This window comes from Leptodactylus fuscus, chromosome 7 (genome assembly GCF_031893055.1).
Source record: "Leptodactylus fuscus isolate aLepFus1 chromosome 7, aLepFus1.hap2, whole genome shotgun sequence".
Taxonomy (NCBI): domain Eukaryota; kingdom Metazoa; phylum Chordata; class Amphibia; order Anura; family Leptodactylidae; genus Leptodactylus; species Leptodactylus fuscus.
The window spans coordinates 63,980,723-64,003,551 of NC_134271.1; the positions used below are offsets into that span (position 1 = coordinate 63,980,723).

The following is a 22,829-nucleotide window of genomic DNA, read 5'->3' on the forward strand; positions in this document are numbered from 1 at the left end:
CCTTTTGCCGCCCGAGGCGAACTACAGAAAGCCGCCCCGCCACCCCCCCCACCCCCCCACCCCCCGGAGCGAGCGCTTCAAGTGGCGCTATGTGAGGGCCCCAGGGAGGGCGGCATTTTTGAGCCTACCCCTTTTGCCGCCCGAGGCGAACTACAGAAAGCCGCCCCGCCACACCCCCCACCCCCCCACCCCCCGGAGCGAGCGCTTCAGGTGGCGCTATGTGAGGGCCCCAGGGAGGGCGGCATTTTTGATTACCTAAGCCAGTCCAGGACAAGCTGTCCTGGACTGGCTTAGCACCGAGCGGTGGTTTGGGGAGGCCACTGGAGCAGCGCTGTTCCAGCAGCCTCCTCTCACGCTCAGGCAGAGAGCAGGTCATCTCCGTGCCTGCGAACGGCGCTAAGCCCCGCCCCCTCGCTCTTTCATTTTAGTTGCTATGACTCCTAGTATCTTTTCTATCTGCTATGAGCTTGTATGTATTCTTTCTTGTAACATATTACTGTATTATTCATGCTGCTGTAACACACTGAATTTCCCGATTGTGGGACTATTAAAGGATTATCTTGACTGATTTTTAATAGGATAGATAAAGCCTTTATTTTGCATTACTAGTTTATGTAGATGCTGACTACACTTCTGGCAGCATTTTAGGTATAGTTATGCTTTAAACCTGAAAGACACAACAAAGACAGTTGTGCAGGTACGGGTCAAGAATTAATGATTCATAAGATATGTAACCCTTTGTTTTGGCGCTCAGGTACTTATTGAAGCCTGCAGATGGAATTGTCAGGGTCAATGCCACTTCTGGATGTTTGCCATGTGCTGAGGCTTTGGGACGGTTGACCTGTCAGCATGTAGCAGATGTCTTTGGTATATTGATGTAGAGGTTGTTACAAATGGCAATGACAATAAAACATTGTCAGCTGTTTAGAACAGTAACTGCAAATAACTATAGAACTGTAACAAAATACATTGTGTATTGTCAATGAAGTGGCTGCTCTTGGGTTTAGCTGCTTGAACTGCAAGACCAGAGAGGAATAAACTGCCTCCATTTCAGTTGTAACTTGTGCATGAGCTTATCAGGAGTTGTGGATTCAATGTACAATATTTTAAAGGTAAAATCATAAACTGCACACCTTTCCAGACTGTTGGTAGGTGGCACTATACTCACGGTGTACTTGGGTACACACCTGCCACACAAAAAAACTCGAATACTTTTCCTAAATAAGTCAGAATTCATAGTAAATTCCATCAAATAAACCACCATTATAAGATTGGATTCACATCTGCATTGGAATGACCATTTGGAAACTGTTGCAGTGACTACCAAAAAAAAATTATTGGAATTGCTACAAAAAAGTAATGTGTTTAAACTTTTATGTAAGAGAGTATTAAATATGCAAATCTTTGAGAGAGAGAGGGTGTGACAACATGGCTCCAGGACCTCTAGAAGGCAACGGCAGGTGAAAGGGGCATAAATGACCCCCCCTCCACATTAGCGGAAGTGATAGAATCCTATTGGCTCTCCCACATACCTACTGCTTGATTGTAAGGTGGTGAAACGAACCCCTGTGTTTTGCCTTAAGTAGGTGGGATCTATGACCAGTTAGGGTGACACCGAATGGGTAAACCATTACTCAGGATAGGCATTTAATTAGCTCCAGATAGGGATTTCTTTGTTAGCATGTTTAGTATAACATATCTCCCTATATTATAAAAATGTCTGTCTGTCTGTCTGTCTGTCTGTCTGTCTGTCTGTCTGTCTGTCTGTCTGTCTGTCTGTCTGTCTGTCTGTCTGTCTGTCTGTGCTCTAATGCGAACCAAACGACTGGACCGATCTTCACCAAATTTGGTACAGAGATACTTCAGGTATCCGGGAAGGTTTAAGACGAGACTCCAACTCGCTCGGTCGTACCGTTGCTGAGATACAGCATTCCAAATACAGTGCCCCCCTCCCCCTTAGCCAATACAAACCTGCAAGTCTTTCACTCATATTCCAACTGCAATACACACGGTCACTCCACATGCACAATACAACACTGATATCCAAACTGAGATACACGCATCAGAGGATTAGATACACAGATCAGCACACAGTATCACATGCCAGAGGATTAGATACACGGGTCTGCACACAGTCCCACACACCAGAGGATTAAATACGCATTTCTGCACACAGTTCCACACACTGAAGGATTTGATACGTGCATTTGCACATGGTTTCACATGCCAAAGGATTAGATACAGGCGTCTACACACACTTCCACACTCCAGAGGATTAGATACGTGCGTCTGCACACATTTGTACACGCCATAGGATTAGATACACGCGTCTGCACACAGTTCCACATTCCAGAGGATTAGATATGAGCGTCTCCACACAGTTCCACATTCCAGAGGATTAGATACGCGCATCTGCACACAGTTGTACATGCCATAGGATTAGATACACGCGTCTGCACACAGTACCACATGCAGTAGGATTAGATACGCGCTTCTACACATAGCTCCACACGCCAAAGGATTAGATATGCACGTCTGCACACAGTACCACACGGGGGAGGATTAGATACGCGCGTCTACACACAGTACCACATGCCATAGGATTAGATACGCGCATCTGCACACAGTACCACATGCCGGGGGATTGGATACGCGCGTCTACACACAGTTCCACACGCCGTAGGATTAGATACGCGCCTCTTCACACAATACCATACAGGGGAGGATTAGATACACGTGTCTTCACATAGTTGTACACGCCATAGGATTAGATACACGGGTCTGTACACAGTCCCACACACCAGAGGATTAAATACGCACTTCTGCACACAGTACCACATGCCATAGGATTAGATACGTGCGCCTGCACACGGTTCCACATGCCGAAGCATTAGATACAGGCATCTACACACAGTTCCACACTCCAGAGGATTAGATACACAGATCAGCACACAGTATCACACGCCAGAGGATTAGATACACGGGTCTCCACACAGTCCCACACACCAGAGGATTAAATACGCATTTCTGCACACAGTTCCACACACTGAAGGATTTGATACACGCGTCTGCACACGGTTCCACATGCCGAAGGATTAGATACAGGCGTCTACACACAGTTCCACACTCCAGAGCATTAGATACGTGCATCTGCACACATTTGTACACGCCATAGGATTAGATACACGCGTCTGCACAGAGTACCACATGCCGTAGGATTAGATACACGCGTCTACACACAGTTCCACATTCCAGAGGATTAGATACGCGCGTCTGCACACAGTTGTACACGCCATAGGATTAGATACACGCGTCTGCAGACAGTACCATATGCAGTAGGATTAGATACGCGCGTCTACACATAGTTCCACACGCCAAAGGATTAGATACGCGCCTCTTCACACATTACCACACGGGGGAGGATTAAATACGAGCGTCTGCACACAGTACCACACGCCAGAGGATAAGATAAGCGCGTCTGCACACAGTACCAAATTCCGTAGGATTAGATACGCACGTCTGCACACAGTACCACATGCCGTAGGATTAGATACCCACGTCTACACACAGTTCCACATGCCGTAGGATTAGATACGCGCCTTTTCACACAATACCACACAGGGGAGGATTAGATACGCGCATCTGCACACGGTACCGCACGCCAGAGTCATTAGATATGCGCGTCTGCACACAGTTTCACTTACTGGAGGATTAGATACGCGCCTCTTCACACAATACCACACGGGGAGGATTAGATATGTGCATCTGCACACAGTACCACACCAACAAGGATTGGATACTTGCATCTAAACACAGTACTACACGGGGAAGGATTAGATACAGCTTTACTCCAGGTATCCATAACAACTGATCACAGGTTTTTCACTGACATCCAAAATGAGATACACATAATCACATGACGCTTCTGGACATACACACAAACAGCATACAAAATACACCAGTGCAAAATTGGACAATTCTTATGGGGCCACTACACAAACATAAAATGTAATATACCCGTGCGAAGCCGGGTCCTCCCTCTAGTGTATATGTGTGTATATATAATCTCCCTATATTATAAAAATGAATTTCTGTCTGTCTGTCTGTGCTCTAATGCGAACCAAACGACTGGACCGATCTTCACCAAATTTGGTACAGAGATACTTCAGGTATCCGGGAAGGTTTAAGACGAGACTCCAACTCGCTCGGTCGTACCGTTGCTGAGATACAGCATTCCAAATACAGTGCCCCCTCCCCCTTAGCCAATACAAACCTGCAAGTCTTTCACTCATATTCCAACTGCAATACACACGGTCACTCCACATGCACAATACAACACTGATATCCAAACTGAGATACACGCATCAGAGGATTAGATACACAGATCAGCACACAGTATCACATGCCAGAGGATTAGATACACGGGTCTGCACACAGTCCCACACACCAGAGGATTAAATACGCACTTCTGCACACGGTTCCACATGCCGAAGGATTAGATACACACATCTAAACATAGTTCCACACTCCAGAGGATTAGATACGCGCATCTGCACACAGTTGTACACACCATAGGATTAGATACACGCGTCTGCACAGAGTACCACATGCCGTAGGATTAGATACACACATCTAAACATAGTTCCACACTCCAGAGGATTAGATACGCGCATCTGCACACAGTTGTACACACCATAGGATTAGATACACGCATCTGCACAGAGTACCACATGCCGTAGGATTAGATACACACATCTAAACATAGTTCCACACTCCAGAGGATTAGATACGCGCATCTGCACAAATTTGTACACACCATAGGATTAGATACACGCGTCTGCACAGAGTACCACATGCCGTAGGATTAGATACACACATCTAAACATAGTTCCACACTCCAGAGGATTAGATACGCGCATCTGCACACAGTTGTACACACCATAGGATTAGATACACGTATCTGCACACAGTACCACATGCCGTAGGATTAGATACACGCGTCTACACATAGTTCCACACACCGAAGGATTAGATATGCGCCTCTTCACACAATACCACACAAGGGAGGATTAGATACGTGTGTGTGCACACAGTACCACACTTTGGAAAATTAGATACATGCCTCTGGACACAGTACCACAAGCCAGATAATTAGATATGCGTTTCCGCACACAGTATCACACGGGGGAGGATTAGATACGCGTGTCTGCACACAGTACCACACGGGGGAGGATTAGATATGCGCGTCTACACACAGTACCACATGCCATAGGATTAGATACGCGCGTCTGCACACAGTACCACATGCCGGGGGATTGGATACGCGCGTCTACACACTGTTCCACACGCCATAGGATTAGATACGCACCTCTTCACACAATACCACACAGGGGAGGATTAGATACACGTGTCTTCACACAGTTGTACACGCCATAGGATTAGATACACACATCTGCACAGAGTACCACATGCCGTAGGATTAGATACACGCATCTACATACAGTTCCACACTCCAGAGGATTAGATACGCACGTCTGCACACAGTTATACACGCCATAAGATTAGATACACACATCTGCACACAGTACCACATGCTGTAGGATTAGATACGCGCATCTACACACAGTTCCACACGCCAAAGGATTAGATACGCGCCTCTTCACACAATACCACACAGGGGAGGATTAGATACATGCATCTGCACACAGTACCACATTCCAGATAATTAGATACGCATCTCAGCACACAGTACCACACGGGGGAGGATTAGATACGCGCATCTGCACACAGTACCTCACGCCAGGGATTAGATACACCTGTCTGCACACAGTACCACACGCCAGAGGATTAGATACACGTGTCTGCACATAGTACCACATGCTGTAAGATTAGATATGCACGTCTGCACACAGTTTCATTTACCGGAGGATTAGATACGTGCCTCTTCACACAATTCCACACGGGGGAGGATTAGATACACACATCTGTACACAGTACCACACCAACAAAGATTAGATACTTGCGTCTAAACACAGTACTACACGAGGAAGGATTAGATACAGCTTTACTCCAGGTATCCATAACAACTGATCACAGGTTTTTCACTGATATCCAAAATGAGATACACATAATCACATGACACTTATGGACATACACACAAACCACATACAAAATACACCAGTGCAAAATTGGACAATTCTTATGAGGCCACTACACAAACATAACATGTAATTTACCCGTGCGAAGCCGGGTCATCCCTCTACTGTGTATATATATATATATATATATATATATATATATATATATATATATATATATTCAAATTCCATCGACAAGAAGACAAGCTGTAAGGTTATGCAAACTCAGGAAAAAGCAGGTATTGCTAAGATCTACAAATGATCACATTTTCAAGCACCTAGCTCCAATCTATGGCATGTGGAAGGACATAAAACCGGGGTGAACACAGTTTTTTTGGGGGGGGTTTAACAACTTAAAACCTCAAAAATTAGATTGTTATATAGGAAATTTGTGCAATGCTTCTAATTTGCCGATGTGGCAGTTATCACCATTTCTCCAAAGTGTCCCAGGAACTATTTTTCAACGGGACAATGTGTTGCTCATGCTACTGTAAGCAGCCTGCATGGCTTACATTTGACACCATGGACTGCCACATCACCACATTTGACTCCTATTAAGCACATCTGAGACGTCTTCAGTCAGCAACTGCAAAGGATGCTGTCAGCAGCCAATCTTGATTATTTCATGCCCAAGTGCCTTCAGTGTGGTATAACCTTTCCAAAACAAGCATTGATAGCATGTCAAGGTGAGTAAATCCATATACACTTACTAGCAAAAGGGTAACAATTGGGGTTGAGCTGATCTTGAGATTTCAGGATCGTTTTTAAAATCCGATTTCTGATTATTTTCCAATCCCAATGCAAGTCAATGGGATTTTTTAATAATCGAAGATCGGATTTTAAAAACGATCCTATTCACTATACAGCATGGAGTCCAAAAATTTTTCAATTTTTGGATTCCACGCTGTGTAGTGATTAAAAAAAAAAAAATCCCCCGGCTACTAATCCCCCTGGTGTCCGCTTACATGCACAGATCCACTGCCACTCTCCGTTCTACTCGGTCCGGTCATCTCTCATTGACATGCCTTCAGAGTACCTAGGCTAGTGGCTAAGCCTAGGCGAGGCTTGTGGCTTAGGAGAGTGTGGGTGGGTACTGGGAGGGGAGACGTGAGTAGTGCACTCACGTCTCCCCGCCCACACTCTCCTAAGCCACAACAAACCCCGCCTACTCCCAGCATCTTTAACACTAGCAGGGCGCTATGAAGGCATGTCAATGAGACACAAGAGGAGCGAGAAGAATGGGGAGTGGCAGCAGATCTGTGCAGGTAAGTTGAGCAAAGTTCTTGAGTAGATAGTATCTATCTACTCTTCTGTTTCCTCCCTGCTGTGCCATGTACTGGACTCTACTAACTCTCAGATGTAGCAGAGCTGAGTATACAGTAAAACAGGGACGAAGGAGAAGAGTGGCAGGCTGCGGTAAATCTTTAGGAATGAATGGACGCAGCTGGCACGCAGGGAGTTAAGTGGCTAGACGACAGCAAAGTGTGCGTGCTGGCCGCTTACATTCATTCCTATGGGTGCGTGCTATTCAAAATGGGATTTTCGAATAGTATTCGCTCATCTGATACTATAGCTTTTCCCACAATGTTTGGCCAGTAACCAAGCATTGTGGGAAATCGCCTCTGACCTCAATCCCACCGGAAAAGATCGGGATTGGAATTCCGATCGCGATCGTGAAATTTACTCGATCGCCGATCGGAATCCGAACTTTTCTGATCCCGGTCACTCAACCACAGTAACAATGTTTTGAACGTTTGACTTTCAGGCTCCATATCTCACCATCAACTACAGCTTCTGTGAGACTACCATCATTGTACAGAACTATATAGAACTAGAAAATATTTAGAATATGATGTTATACAGATTCTTGTCATGTTACTGCATTGTTATGGTTTTGTTCCTAAAGAATCTAAATTTAATTTTTATTAGTATTTTGTAAATCCACCTATTGGCTTTCAACACTGCCTGAATCTTCCTGGGTATGCTGTCTATCAGATATCAAGCATCTCTCGACCTGATCCCAGGTCTCTTCTACACGTTCCCAATGTTGGTGCATACTGATCAACTCACTTGGGTCCGAATACAGCTTTCTCTTCAGCTCTACCTACAAGTGTTCAATAGGATTGAGGCCTGGTGACTGTGGGGGCTAATCCTGCACCTCTATTTCATTGTCATTGAACCATTTCACAAAGTCTTATAGGATACTTACAGTATAGCTTATCATTGAGACCACTATTGGTCTTGATCAAGTACCCAACGCCTTTGGCTATGAAACAACCCCATATCATCAGGCCTTCTCCACAAATCTTGAAAGTTCTGTCAAGTTCTCAATCTAATCACCTATGTTTCTTTTGTTTCTTCCAGACCAATTTGCATCCATGAAAGCAGAAGCTATTGTCTTTCATCTCATTGCTCCAAATCACCCATTTCCAATCTTCTGTCCATTTTTCGTACTTTTTGGCAATCTTGAGCGAACACTTCTTATGGCAATATTGTAGACGATACCCTTTTTCAGGCACCCATTCCAGACTTGTGCAGTGCACATCGCACAGTGCTTGCATGGATATGTGATTTTACTATTACGAAGCATATGAGACGCCTCCACTGCCATGTTTGTTGATTCCCATGCTTGAGAATTAACCTAATAACACACTGAGCTATTAGTGAAAGTGACAACGGGTAGTAATTTGTAGTATATAAAAAAAAAATGTATACTCCGGCAACTCTTCCGATGATAAGTAAAATTTAACTTTTAATGAAAATCATAAAAAGGACCAATTTTTTTTTCCTTTTTTATATAGTAATTTGCAGCATACAAAAAGAAAAATATTTTTCCACCACCAGAAGCAAAACCGTAACAATGCAGTTACATGACTAGAATCCTCATATGCTAAATAGTTGTAAGTCAAATTTATGTATTAGGGCTAGTTCACACGTGAATAGGGGGTGGTGGAATTTGGTCTTGAATAAAAAACGCTTCAGGAATTAGGAAGTGGTTTTTGGACATGAGGTGGACTTCAGATCGGTTTTTGGCAAAAACTGCCAAGCGGTTTTTGCCTCCAGCACAGTTAATGGACCTTGATAAACCACCTGGTGGCTTTTTTTAGGCGGGTTTTGCCAAAAACCACGTTGCTGTTTTCCGCCTCCCATTCACTTGCATTGATTTCCTGAGGTGGAATCCGCCTCAAGAAAGGTCATGTCGCTTCTTTTGTCTGCTAGCAGGAAAACGAAAGCTAGCGATCTACATAGACCACTATTGTATGGAGGCAGATTTGGAGGTGGATTCCGCTTCCCCGTATGAACGAGCCCTTAGATAGCCAAGATGATTGTCTATAAAATGATGGTAGTCTCACATTTGAAGCTGTAGTGGATGGGGAGATATGGAGCCTGAAAATCAAAAGTTCACAAGATTCTTACCCCTTTGCTCGTCACAGTATTTTTGCATATGGTGTTTATCATCAATTCTAATTAAATCAAGATGTTTTCAATATTTTTTTAACATTTGCATATCATATCATAGGAATATAACATGTCTATCAGTTCTATGATTTCCATAATTCCAAGAATTTTTATTTTTTTTTCCCTTCTTGGCGTTGTAATCAGAGTTGTGTGTATATGACTAAAATATTGTGTACTGTTGCGGGACTGATGTATTGTATATTATCAATCTATTTACCTGTTTAAGACGACCGTTCACCACCAAACATCAGTTTTTTGTGCCCTTCAATAGGTGCACCTCCACTGATTTTTGGCGCAATTGTAATTTCTTATCTCGCTCTGATTATTTCCCACAATCAGGGCAGCTAGTTTCAGCGCACAATTATTGTGCTTAGGCCAGATCAGACCATCTGGGACCACCCACCCAATGGAGAGCATAATTAGCATATTGGATAACTGCTTATGAATGGTGGGGACTAGAGAAAAAAAAATCCAATGGTATTGGAATAAGTGGAGCAGAACCTATTAAAGATTCACCACCAACTCCAAATCTCTCCATTACTTAAGGACTTTGCATAAAGACTCTGCTGAAGAGTCTTTACTGCTTGAAGGCTTGCTTATTAAATTTGTGTACTGTTTCAAGAAAGCACACTTGATCATAAGACACTTTTGCAAATGCCACCATATTGTTATCATGTTTGTGGGTTAAAAAAAAAAAAAAAGTTTGTGTTCTTTTGACCTACATCAAGCATGATAATATGCTTATACCCAGCAAACCTAGCTTAAAGGAATTCTATCATTAGAAACCCTTTTTAAACTAAATACACGTAGGAATAGCCTCGAGAGGCTATTCTTCTCTTCCCTTTATTATTCTGATCCGCTCTGCCGTTCCTGAGAAATATCATGTTTCTTCCTTATGTAAATGAGTTTTCTCACAGCACTGGGGGCGTCCCCTGCCCTCAAACAGCACTGGGAGTGTGCTTGAAAACTCTCCAGCGACGCCTCTGTCTTCTTCTCTGCCTCCTGCCTCTTCTCTTGCACTTCTCTTTGCTTCGTACAAAAGCACAGACTGCGCATGTCCGTCGGACATTTTTCCGGTGGCCGAAGCCGTGAGAGAACTCATTTACATAAGGAAGAAAAGATATTTCTCAGGAACGGTGGCGCGGATCAGAATAATAAAGGTAAGAGAAGAATAGTCTTTCTTAAGGCTATTCTTATATGTATTTAGTTTGAAAAGAGTATTCTAATGATAGAATCCCTTTAAAGCATTACCTCTGGTTATAAAATGTTTCAGAAATGAATAATATCTGATATTTGTAATATCTTATTACAGGGGTTCACTGGGAATTGGCCAAAATATAAAAATAGGGGTACCTGCCCTTATACAAACCTACATCCTCTTAATAAAGATACTTGTAAAGGAACTTGTTTTGTTTGTAGGGGTATGATTGTGACAAAGTGTGCTACTATTCTTCTTCAGGTGAAACCTGTTGTGGATGAGTTCCCTGCTACTAAAAGGAAGGGGCAGAGTCAGGGCAGTGCATAATACTGTTGGTTTTCGTTCAGGCGATATATCAGTCTGCTACGATTTCTGAAGTGGTGACCATGGTTGCAATAATACCAGATGGAGCAACTAAAGAGGCAAGTTTGTGCTTGTGTTGCAGTTATTGTCTACCTCCGCCCCCTCCTTAGACTTCTATGCAAAAAGTAACTGAACCAGATAAAAGGAGAAGAAAACCCATTTGTTTAGGATCTATTACTGTGTATTATATGTTCTATGATTGCATACCATGGGCAACAAAGCTACCTTTGATAAATGTGGTCCATTGAGCAATATTGTGTACCTCTGGTCCTCATACTTACCAAGTGCCAGCTATAACAAGGCCATGAAGTTCAACCTAGGTCACTTTATCCTAGATGATTTGCTGTTGGGGATTATGTCCGACATGGCTGCCTTTTGTTTTTTCCTGTTATATCCTCAGAAAGAAGACATACAGTGTATCCTGGACCCTCACTGTGCCCGGTTAAGAATTTTCTGTTTGCAATGTAATACATTGAGTTTCTCTTCTGCAGCATTCACCAGGTGTTTTGCTGCCACAGTCATTCTCATTGTGGCATAAATTCAAATCTATGTCCAGGTATTGGCAAAATATTAATGACCTCTGGTCCGGCTGTCCAAAAGCCATCGCTCTTGTGGGTAATGTGGACAGGTGCTTTCATGAGCGTGTGATTGAGTTCGGGTCTGCAGAGACTTAGAGATGGACCTTCAGATGAGGCATCAGATCACCTCTGGCACAAAACTGGTGTTCAACACAAATACACAAACTTTCTTTTTTTCTTTCCCTGTCAGCCGCAGGAATGTTCAGTACAAAGTGAAAGATTTGTAATTGCAGACTTAGCTGCACGGCTTTCCTTGGGAAATCATAAAATGGTGAGCAGAAGACGATTTATGCTGCTCATCTCAGCCAGGCCACCAGAGTCTCCATGCTCCTGCCTCTGCAAACATATATCTTGCTGCTTTGCCTTTTAAGTAATTATGAAGTTTCTTAACGCTGCAAGCAATCATTATAAAGGATGAACTGAACAGGTTGCATTATTGCTTCTTTTATGGGAAAACATATGTCTGAATATATTTCAGTGCCTAAGAATGGAGGAGGGGAAAACTGGACGGAGACGGAGAGTGAGATAAAATGTCTCTTCTATCCCCATCTTCTTTGACTCTTCTCCCTGCTCACATAACTCTCCACACTCTTGTCTACCTGCTTCAATGTCTCGTAACTCCCCACACTCTCGTCTACTTGATTCAATGTCTCGTAACTCTCTATACTTGTCTACCTGCTCTCTCTCATGTCTACTTGCTTTCTTTCTCATAACTCCCCACACTGTCTCTTGCATCACCCTGCTTGTCTCTCGTAACTACCCATATGGTCTCTTACCTCTCCACCTTCTTTTGTGATGGTAATATTTAGATGGCAGGCAGATTATTTACAGAATTACACAAAGGCACAATTATTGTCCCTGTCCCTGCTTGAAGTCAGTTTTTTTACAGAAAACCATTAAAGTTGAACATGGGGTCCTCTTTAGGCAGCATATTATTGATCAGGAGTGGCTGGACATAATGATATAGTTTTGCAAGAGAAAAAAAAATGTGTAAATCTTGTATTCTACTACGTAAATCCCCATTTATTTCAGTGGGCAGAGTCCACTTTTTCAGAGACTGGCACACCGTAGATGAACCGTGAGGGGGAATGATATATGGGTCCCTGTTTATTTCACCCTGGTCTAAGCTAAAGACACCACATTCAGTGTGTGTATATAGGATGTATCAAATAATTCCCCCTGGGTACCACATCTAGGCACAATCCCAGTCTCACCTCTTTCACTTTTCTTGCAGGAACAAGTAATCCGCATAGTACAGTACAAAACCTATAATAATGCAGATCAAATATGCATAGTAAGTGTATATTACATTACACATGTTTGGAGAAAAAAGTCTTTCATGCAGCCAGGATCCAGGAAAGATGGTGGGATTGCATTAATCTAAACATTAGCTATGTGAGATAACAGGCACTGAACATACATTCTGTCTGATTCCTTATTAGCAAAATGCAATTAGCTGACCTGTAAGAGCAGGAGATAAAAGCGTGATCCTGAGAACTCAGCCCCCCTCTCCTCCAGATGACAGTCTGGAGATCAAGGTAAGGTAATGTAGTGTAAACAAAAGGTGGAATAATCTCAATAGCAGGCAAATAAAGCAGCATTACTAAAGCTATGTATTTAGGAAAACTCTTGAATTTCTATAAACTAACAGTATTGATGGGAATATCACTTTTAATTGTTGACAACCTATCTTGTGTGAGATTGCCTACAGAGATAAGTGTCAGCCACTGAATATGACCAACTGCGTTATGCTAATTATTTCCCCAAAAATCTACTTGGCTCCTCCAGCTGTAAAACATACAGGTGTGATGCATGTTTCATGTGTCAATGTTCCCTTTAAGCTATTTCCATTGGTTTCATCCTAACTCATGATACTGTTGTGGATTTTTGTTCCTGTCCTGTGTGCAGTCACTGGTGTACAAGCTTTTACCCTATGGAGTTAAGTGGTGTCTCCAGCTATTGTCAGGGCTTTGTCCTATCGCTTAATCCCCAGCTAAACCTTATTTACAGCACAGCATGGGCACCAGCAAAACAGTTCCACATATTTATATATATCCCTGTTTAAAGACAACTGAAGAGCAATTGCTTAAACAGCAGGATTTCTAGAAAAGAAACATTTTTAAAGATTAAAGCAAGCAAAATCTTAAGCAATAGACACGGTAAAAAAAATGTGGTCTTTACTTGGTACAATCCTCTTATCACTTCTTGTCGGCCTCAGAAAAGCATTTAGAATACATTAAAATCTGCCACAAGACATTTTCTTGCTATATGTATTTCTTGCTTTTTACACTTAAAATATGAGAAGGTGACAAATTTATGATACTACTGGCCGCAGTAAGGAAGTTACTGTTTGGTCTACTAATGGACTTTCATACGCTAATGGTGGTGTAAACTGGCCACTGATGAGGGGGTATAGGCTCCATAGCAGTGATACAGATTCCCCTGGCTTGTCACACTTGTTTAACATTTTAGTGTTTGGTTTTTGTAACCATCCATCACTAGTTTCCTTGCTGTCATAATGCCCTTTCTCCGAGGAGCCCTGTAGCAGATGCTTGTGCTGCCCCTTAGGTGCACCCGTGTCAGCCAAGAATCTGAGGTGTAGCTAGGGGTTCAGCACAGGGATGATGAACAAGTCTAAGTGGGACCCCAACTTAGGTATAGTGATATAATCACTGTGACCGTATAGTGGTATATATTGGCTCTACTCAGAGCTCTGAAGTCAATTTAGGTGAATAAAGTGCAGTAACATGGGGTTCCAATACCTGCGACCCCAAGGATCAGCTCTTTGAATGAACTGTGATATCTGGGTAAGCGCAGTGACCTCTTCTCTGCATACGCAGTGTCATTCATCTCATAGCGGCTATGTAATGTAACTACAGCCTCGTCCTATATATGTCTATGCGACAAGACTGTAACTACAAGACAGTCACTATAAACAGACAGCGTGATATAAGCAGGAGCCATATCGCCTTAATACAGCTGATCAGAGGACAGGGGGATTCACTTATCTCTTATTGATTATCTATTCTGAGGATAGATAATTAATGAAAATAAGATATATATATATATACACTCACCGGCCACTTTATTAGGTACACCTGTCCAACTGCTCATTAACACTTATTTTCTAATCAGCCAATCACATGGCGGCAACTCAGTGCATTTAGGCATGTACACATGGTCAAGACAATCTCCTGCAGTTCAAACCGAGCATCAGTATGGGGAAGAAAGGTGATTTGAGTGCCTTTGAACGTGGCATGGTTGTTGGTGCCAGAAGGGCTGGTCTGAGTATTTCAGAAACTGCTGATCTACTGGGATTTTCACGCACAACCATCTCTAGGGTTTACAGAGAATGGTCCGAAAAAGAAAAAACATCCAGTGAGCGGCAGTTCTGTGGGCGGAAATGCGTTGTTGATGCCAGAGGTCAGAGGAGAATGGCCAGACTGGTTCGAGCTGATAGAAAGGCAACAGTGACTCAAATAGCCACCCGTTACAACCAAGGTAGCCAGAAGAGCATCTCTGAACGCACAGTACGTCGAACTTTGAGGCAGATGGGCTACAGCAGCAGAAGACCACACCGGGTGCCACTCCTTTCAGCTAAGAACAGGAAACTGAGGCTACAATTTGCACAAGCTCATCGAAATTGGACAATTGAAGATTGGAAAAACGTTGCCTGGTCTGATGAGTCTCGATTTCTGCTGCGACATTCGGATGGTAGGGTCAGAATTTGGCGTCAACAACATGAAAGCATGGATCCATCCTGCCTTGTATCAACGGTTCAGGCTGGTGGTGGTGGTGTCATGGTGTGGGGAATATTTTCTTGGCACTCTTTGGGCCCCTTGGTACCAATTGAGCATCGTTGCAACGCCAAAGCCTACCTGAGTATTGTTGCTGACCATGTCCATCCCTTTATGACCACAATGTACCCAACATCTGATGGCTACTTTCAGCAGGATAATGCGCCATGTCATAAAGCTGGAATCATCTCAGATTGGTTTCTTGAACATGACAATGAGTTCACTGTACTCCAATGGCCTCCACAGTCACCAGATCTCAATCCAATAGAGCATCTTTGGGATGTGGTGGAACGGTAGATTCGCATCATGGATGTGCAGCCGACAAATCTGCGGCAACTGTGTGATGCCATCATGTCAATATGGACCAAAATCTCTGAGGAATGCTTCCAGCACCTTGTTGAATCTATGCCATGAAGAATTGAGGCAGTTCTGAAGGCAAAAGGGGGTCCAACCCGTTACTAGCATGGTGTACCTAATAAAGTGGCCGGTGAGTGTATATGTATATGTGTGTATGTGTGTATATATATATGTATATGTGTGTGTATATATATATATATATATATATATATATATATATATATATATATATATATATATATATTAGGAAATTATATCTATAGGGAAACTGCGGTCATTCCTGTAAGTTTGCTGTGATTTCCAAAACCACGGCTGTTTTGGAAATCACGGCGTGTCTGCAGACACCGAACTACTTAAACGTAATAATTGGAAAGGATGGACCGGCCTCCAAAGGGACAGCGAAAAATACCAGCGCTCACCCGGGTGGATGTAGAAGGCAACTTTATTTATTTAGCACGATTCATTCCGGGCTTTAAAAAAAATTCTTAAAAAATGAACATCATAAACATATTTCAGGATGTACAATGTATACAGTAAACATTCATATGTTCCACACAACCAAACCAGGTTAGCAGTTACCTGTCTAATTTTAATATTTTCCCTTTAATCAAGGGTATTACACCAGGATCGGCTCGGTGCCGTGTTCTTCTTTGTCATTCTAATTAAAAGTAAGAGATGTATTAATGGTGGCCCCAAGGTGGGTGGCCACCCCCTCTGCCCCCCACCCCACCTTCTAGTTATGCCTCTGCAAGAATTGTTTTATTATTCGGGTGTTAGTTGAGTGCTAAAAGATCTTTTTTAGTATTTGGCAATAATATTTGTGCCCAATTTATAAAAAATAGTCATAAATCAGAGTTGGGCATGTAGAGCTTGATTCACAATAAACAGTCCATTAGTATTCATTGGGCAGCCATTGTAGATCAGATTTCATTCCTCTCTAGAACATCACAAAGACCCTTTAGATGTTTAATGACTTCTTGTCGTGAGAGCAAAGTTTAATATTTCAGCGGAGAAGAATTTATTTGCACCCTCCTTAGCAATGCCTATAATACAGCCATGTATATGGCAGCCTGAGAAAAATACCCTTGTCACATTCATGTGTAAAATGCTGAATTAATTCCTCTTGCGCTCCTTTCCATTTCTTAATCAATTGGCCCTAACAATAGTCATTGGCTCAGAATTATAATCTCATTTACTTCTAGCCAAGAGGAATAATTTGAAATAAATGGAATTGTGCACCCTTTAAAACCTTTATAGAGGACAGGACCTTTGACTGTGAAAGTCTGATCTCGGTTTATGATTTTTAATTGTTCTGATTTTAGCAGGTTTTTCTTCCTTGCCAGACATTGGGTTTCCTTTGTAAATACCAATTAATGCTAATTTATCTCTTCTAAGAGCTTGGCATTGATGTAAATGTATATACCACTAGGAAAATGTCGGCATATATCAGCCCAAAGTCTGTTCTAATTTTTATATCTTCATATTTTAGATTTTTTTTATAGCTTTAAAGTAGATGTACTAAGGTTACCACACAGCTTTTTGATGCACATTGTCACATATTGACACACAAGTGGACCCGAAGAACGCAAACCTAGGCGCAAGTGTGGACCTAGCGTTACTTGCCAATTTTCATGAATTTGTCAGAGTTGTCCTTAAATTTTAGAAATCTTCTTCAAATCTGTCATGTCCCTACCTAAAAAGGGTGACGTTTAAGCAATCTCTAGCCAAAATGAGTTAGCCCTTCCCAGTTCAGAGTGGTCCCAGGAGCAAGATTTGCCTTGACTTTTACCAACTGAAATATTGGTATCTGTACTATATAGAGCCTATGGGTAGTAGGGCTGTTTTCTAGATAAACTAAGTTTTCTACTCTTGGACAGCTCCTTTTAAAGTCTGGACACATCCATGATGTGGCCACATCATAACATCTGTATTATATCGGCAACCTTCAGACCCATTGGGTCTAATAAAATTAACAAGGCTAAGTTTTGGAAACCTAGAGACAACCATAGATTGGCTTAGTGTTGTGGCTGTAAATGCAGCCTGAAATCAGGCTAAAATCTAACGTGAAAATACATATATAGAATACACTTTTGGCCTTTTTTTACTCTTTGGGATCTACCCCTGGCTTTTGACATAAAAACCATAAAAATGGGCTCTAAAATTGCATTTGTAATTTATTTATTTTATGTAGATTGTGAGCCCCATATAGGGATCACAATGTACTTTTTTTTTTTTTTCTATCAGTAATGGAAGGAAATTCACGCAAACACGCGGAGAACATACAAGCTCCTTGCAAATGTTGTTCCTGGCGGGGTGCGAACCCAGGGCTCCAGGGCTGAAGGGCTGCAGTGCTAACCACTGAGCCACCGCATTGCCCCTGCATTTGTAATTTTTACCCAATGGTGTTCCTTGCTTATATACTTATGGCATGTCAATTTATATGTTCTCAAAAAAGTGTGATTGGTGATCTCCAGCCATCAAAGGGGAGGAACCATTTGTGAAAAATGAAAAGGCCCATGGCAGTTTTCATGTTTGTTTATTTTAATCATGCGTACCTTATGTAGAATTTCAGAATTATTATTTTTTAAACTTTTTACTTTTATGATCCTGGGGGGGATTCCTGTGCACAAATCTGAAGCACAAGTACATTATTGTACTTTATTTCTGCTGTTATATCTTATAGGAAATGACCCTTGAAGAGCGAATGGTGATTATGGATCTGGCAAAGTGTGACTTTACAGAAATATTTAATTATCATAAAAAAATAACGGAGGAAAGGAAAAATCGCACCAAAGATGAAAAATTGGTAAATACATTATAGTATATAAAATTACACTTTACTAACCTAACTAAACCCTTTATCTGTAATCTTTTATACATTGAAAAGAAGTTCTGCAGATTCCTGACTGTGGTGTCACGCTGGCCATGGAAGTACCTACAATAGGCTGATGTCTACTGTATTCTACAGCACACTTTTCAGCTTTGTCGTGTATATTGGGACAGGGTTGCTTTGTAATCATTAGGACAAGGAATCCTAGGCAGAGTTGTTTTAGGTCATCATTACCATAGTATTACGTATCTCACTGTGCACACTGGAATATGCTGACCAGACTAGTGAAGCTCAATGCGAATGAACAATGACCCTACAGATTGTTTGGTTTCATGCAGTCCTAATGATTGCTCCCTATAAATAGAACTATTATCCCATAAATAATAAAACATTCCAATTACATATTTAACATGATAAATTAAGAATATTTCAGTTTTACCAGGTCAGACACGAACTGCTGGAACTTCTTGTTCTACAATCGCTCTTGTGTGTTGTTACCCGAGCCTGTTAACTAGACCCCTTTCAAAAGAAAGTAGGCAAAGCATGGCCATTCGCAAACCAAAGAAAGTGAACTTCAATTATCCATGTCACCATGATGCCATAGAGTCAGATTATAAAAGAATGTTTTTCTGCAATTTTTGTCTGACAGAAATAAACAGCAAAAAGTTGTGATTTATTTTTATTTCTCTTCTGGAAGATAAATGAGGCCCAGTTTTAAAGCGCCTGGATTTTGTGGATTTCACTTGGGATGATTAATTGCTTAGATCCCGGGCAGAGCAGATATCGGCAGCCTCTGTACACATTCTTGCCAGCGTTGCTAAAACTTGATGAACAGGAACACCTGTCACTTAATTCCTCTGCCTGTCTGCTGTACTCGACCATAAGTCTCAAAAGGGGAGAAATATCCGCAGAGGTCATTTCCAAAGAACCGGGGGTATTTAACAGCACTGCCACCCAGTTTACATTAATAGGCGAGGAATGGTTCTAATTAGAGATGAGCGAACAGTGTTCTATCGAACACATGTTCGATCGGATATCAGGGTGTTCGCCATGTTCGAATCGAATCGAACACCACGTGGTAAAGTGCGCCAAAATTCGATTCCCCTCCCACCTTCCCTGGCGCCTTTTTTGCACCAATAACAGCGCAGGGGAGGTGGGACAGGAACTACGACACTGGGGGCATTGAAAAAAATTGGAAAAAGTCATTGGCTGCCGAAATCAGGTGACCTCCATTTTAGACGAATAGTAGATTTCAAATCCGGGTCATATGAGAATGTGAACTTTGTGACTATGAGACAGGGATAGCTGTACAGGCAGGGATAGCTAGGGATAACCTTTATTTAGGGGGGAATGTTATTAAAAATAACTTTTTGGGGCTCTATCGGGTGTGTAATTGTGATTTTTGTGAGATAAACTTTTTCCCATAGGGATGCATTGGCCAACGCTGATTGGCTGAATTCCGTACTCTGGCCAATCAGTGCTGGCCAATGCATTCTATTAGCTTGATGAAGCAGAGTGTGCACAAGGGTTCAAGCGCACCCTCGGCTCTGATGTAGCAGAGCCGAGGCTGCACAAGGGTTCAAGCGCACCCTCGGCTCTGATGTAGGAGAGCCGAGGGTGCACTTGAACCCTTGTGCACCCTCAGCTCTGCTACATCAGAGCCGAGGGTGCGCTTGAACCCTTGTGCACACTCTGCTTCATCAAGCTAATAGAATGCATTGGCCAGCGCTGATTGGCCAATGTATTCTATTAGCCTGATGAAGTAGAGCTGAATGTGTGTGCTAAGCACACACATTCAGCTCTACTTCATCGGGCTAATAGAATGCATTGGCCAGCGCTGATTGGCCAGAGTACGGAACTCGACCAATCAGCGCTGGCTCTGCTGGAGGAGGCGGAGTCTAAGATCGCTCCACACCAGTCTCCATTCAGGTCCGACCTTAGACTCCGCCTCCTCCGGCAGAGCCAGCGCTGATTGGCCGAAGGCTGGCCAATGCATTCCTATGCGAATGCAGAGACTTAGCAGTGCTGAGTCAGTTTTGCTCAACTACACATCTGATGCACACTCGGCACTGCTACATCAGATGTAGCAATCTGATGTAGCAGAGCCGAGGGTGCACTAGAACCCCTGTGCAAACTCAGTTCACGCTAATAGAATGCATTGGCCAGCGCTGATTGGCCAATGCATTCTATTAGCCCGATGAAGTAGAGCTGAATGTGTGTGCTAAGCACACACATTCAGCACTGCTTCATCACGCCAATACAATGCATTAGCCAGTGCTGATTGGCCAGAGTACGGAATTCGGCCAATCAGCGCTGGCTCTGCTGGAGGAGGCGGAGTCTAAGGTCAGACCTGAATGGAGACTGGTGTGGAGCGATCTTAGACTCCGCCTCCTCCAGCAGAGCCAGCGCTGATTGGTCGAGTTCCGTACTCTGGCCAATCAGCGCTGGCCAATGCATTCTATTAGCCCGATGAAGTAGAGCTGAATGTGTGTGCTTAGCACACACATTCAGCTCTACTTCATCAGGCTAATAGAATACATTGGCCAATCAGCGCTGGCCAATGCATTCTATTAGCTTGATGAAGCAGAGTGTGCACAAGGGTTCAAGCGCACCCTCGGCTCTGATGTAGCAGAGCTGAGGGTGCACAAGGGTTCAAGTGCACCCTCGGCTCTCCTACATCAGAGCCGAGGGTGCGCTTGAACCCTTGTGCAGCCTCGGCTCTGCTACATCAGAGCCGAGGGTGCGCTTGAACCCTTGTGCACACTCTGCTTCATCAAGCTAATAGAATGCATTGGCCAGCACTGATTGGCCAGAGTACGGAATTCGGCCAATCAGCGCTGGCTCTGCTGGAGGAGGCGGAGTCTAAGATCGCTCCACACCAGTCTCCATTCAGGTCCGACCTTAGACTCCGCCTCCTCCAGCAGAGCCAGCGCTGATTGGCCGAATTCCGTACTCTGGCCAATCAGCACTGGCTAATGCATTGTATTGGCTTGATGAAGCAGTGCTGAATGTGTGTGCTTAGCACACACATTCAGCTCTACTTCATCGGGCTAATAGAATGCATTGGCCAGCGCTGATTGGCCGAATTCCGTACTCTGGCCAATCAGCACTGGCTAATGCATTGTATTGGCGTGATGAAGCAGTGCTGAATGTGTGTGCTTAGCACACACATTCAGCTCTACTTCATCGGGCTAATAGAATGCATTGGCCAATCAGCGCTGGCCAATGCATTCTATTAGCGTGAACTGAGTTTGCACAGGGGTTCTAGTGCACCCTCGGCTCTGCTACATCAGATTGCTACATCTGATGTAGCAGTGCCGAGTGTGCATCAGATGTGTAGTTGAGCAAAACTGACTCAGCACTGCTAAGTCTGCATTCGCATAGGAATGCATTGGCCAGCCTTCGGCCAATCAGCGCTGGCTCTGCCGGAGGAGGCGGAGTCTAAGGTCGGACCTGAATGGAGACTGGTGTGGAGCTATCTTAGACTCCGCCTCCTCCAGCAGAGCCAGCGCTGATTGGTCGAGTTCCGTACTCTGGCCAATCAGCACTGGCCAATGCATTTCTATGGGGAAAAGTTAGCTTGCGAAAATCGCAAACTGACAGGGATTTCCATGAAATAAAGTGACTTTTATGCCCCCAGACATGCTTCCCCTGCTGTCCCAGTGTCATTCCAGGGTGTTGGTATCATTTCCTGGGGTGTCATAGTGGACTTGGTGACCCTCCAGACACGAATTTGGGTTTCCCCCTTAACGAGTTTATGTTCCCCATAGACTATAATGGGGTTCGAAACCCATTCGAACACTCGAACAGTGAGCGGCTGTTCGAATCGAATTTCGAACCTCGAACATTTTAGTGTTCGCTCATCTCTAGTTCTAATGGAATGGTTAGCTTTATTCTGCACATAAGTTTGCATAGGAGCTGTATACACAAGGTATAGAATATTTTTAACCAAACCTATTTGCAAAATTGCTTTTTATTTTTATAGTAGATGAATTAGTCACAGTGCATATAGCTTTTCTGATTAAAATTCCACCATGGGGTTTGGGCCATCAGGGCACTATATTTTATCTAGATGATATCAATTTTTGAATTCCTCAAAGTTAAATTTTA

At 43.1% G+C, this 22,829-nt stretch overlaps 1 protein-coding gene across 1 annotated transcript in view; it reads left to right on the forward strand.

The window, feature by feature from the left end:
- LOC142212645 (DNA topoisomerase I, mitochondrial-like) overlaps positions 1 to 22,829 on the forward strand; it is a 112,339-nt gene that overhangs the window by 40,451 nt on the left and 49,059 nt on the right. The window contains exon 8 of the mRNA XM_075280619.1: positions 18,573 to 18,695. Within this exon, the coding sequence (XP_075136720.1) occupies positions 18,573 to 18,695 (123 nt within the window). The remainder of the gene's footprint in view (positions 1 to 18,572; positions 18,696 to 22,829) is intronic.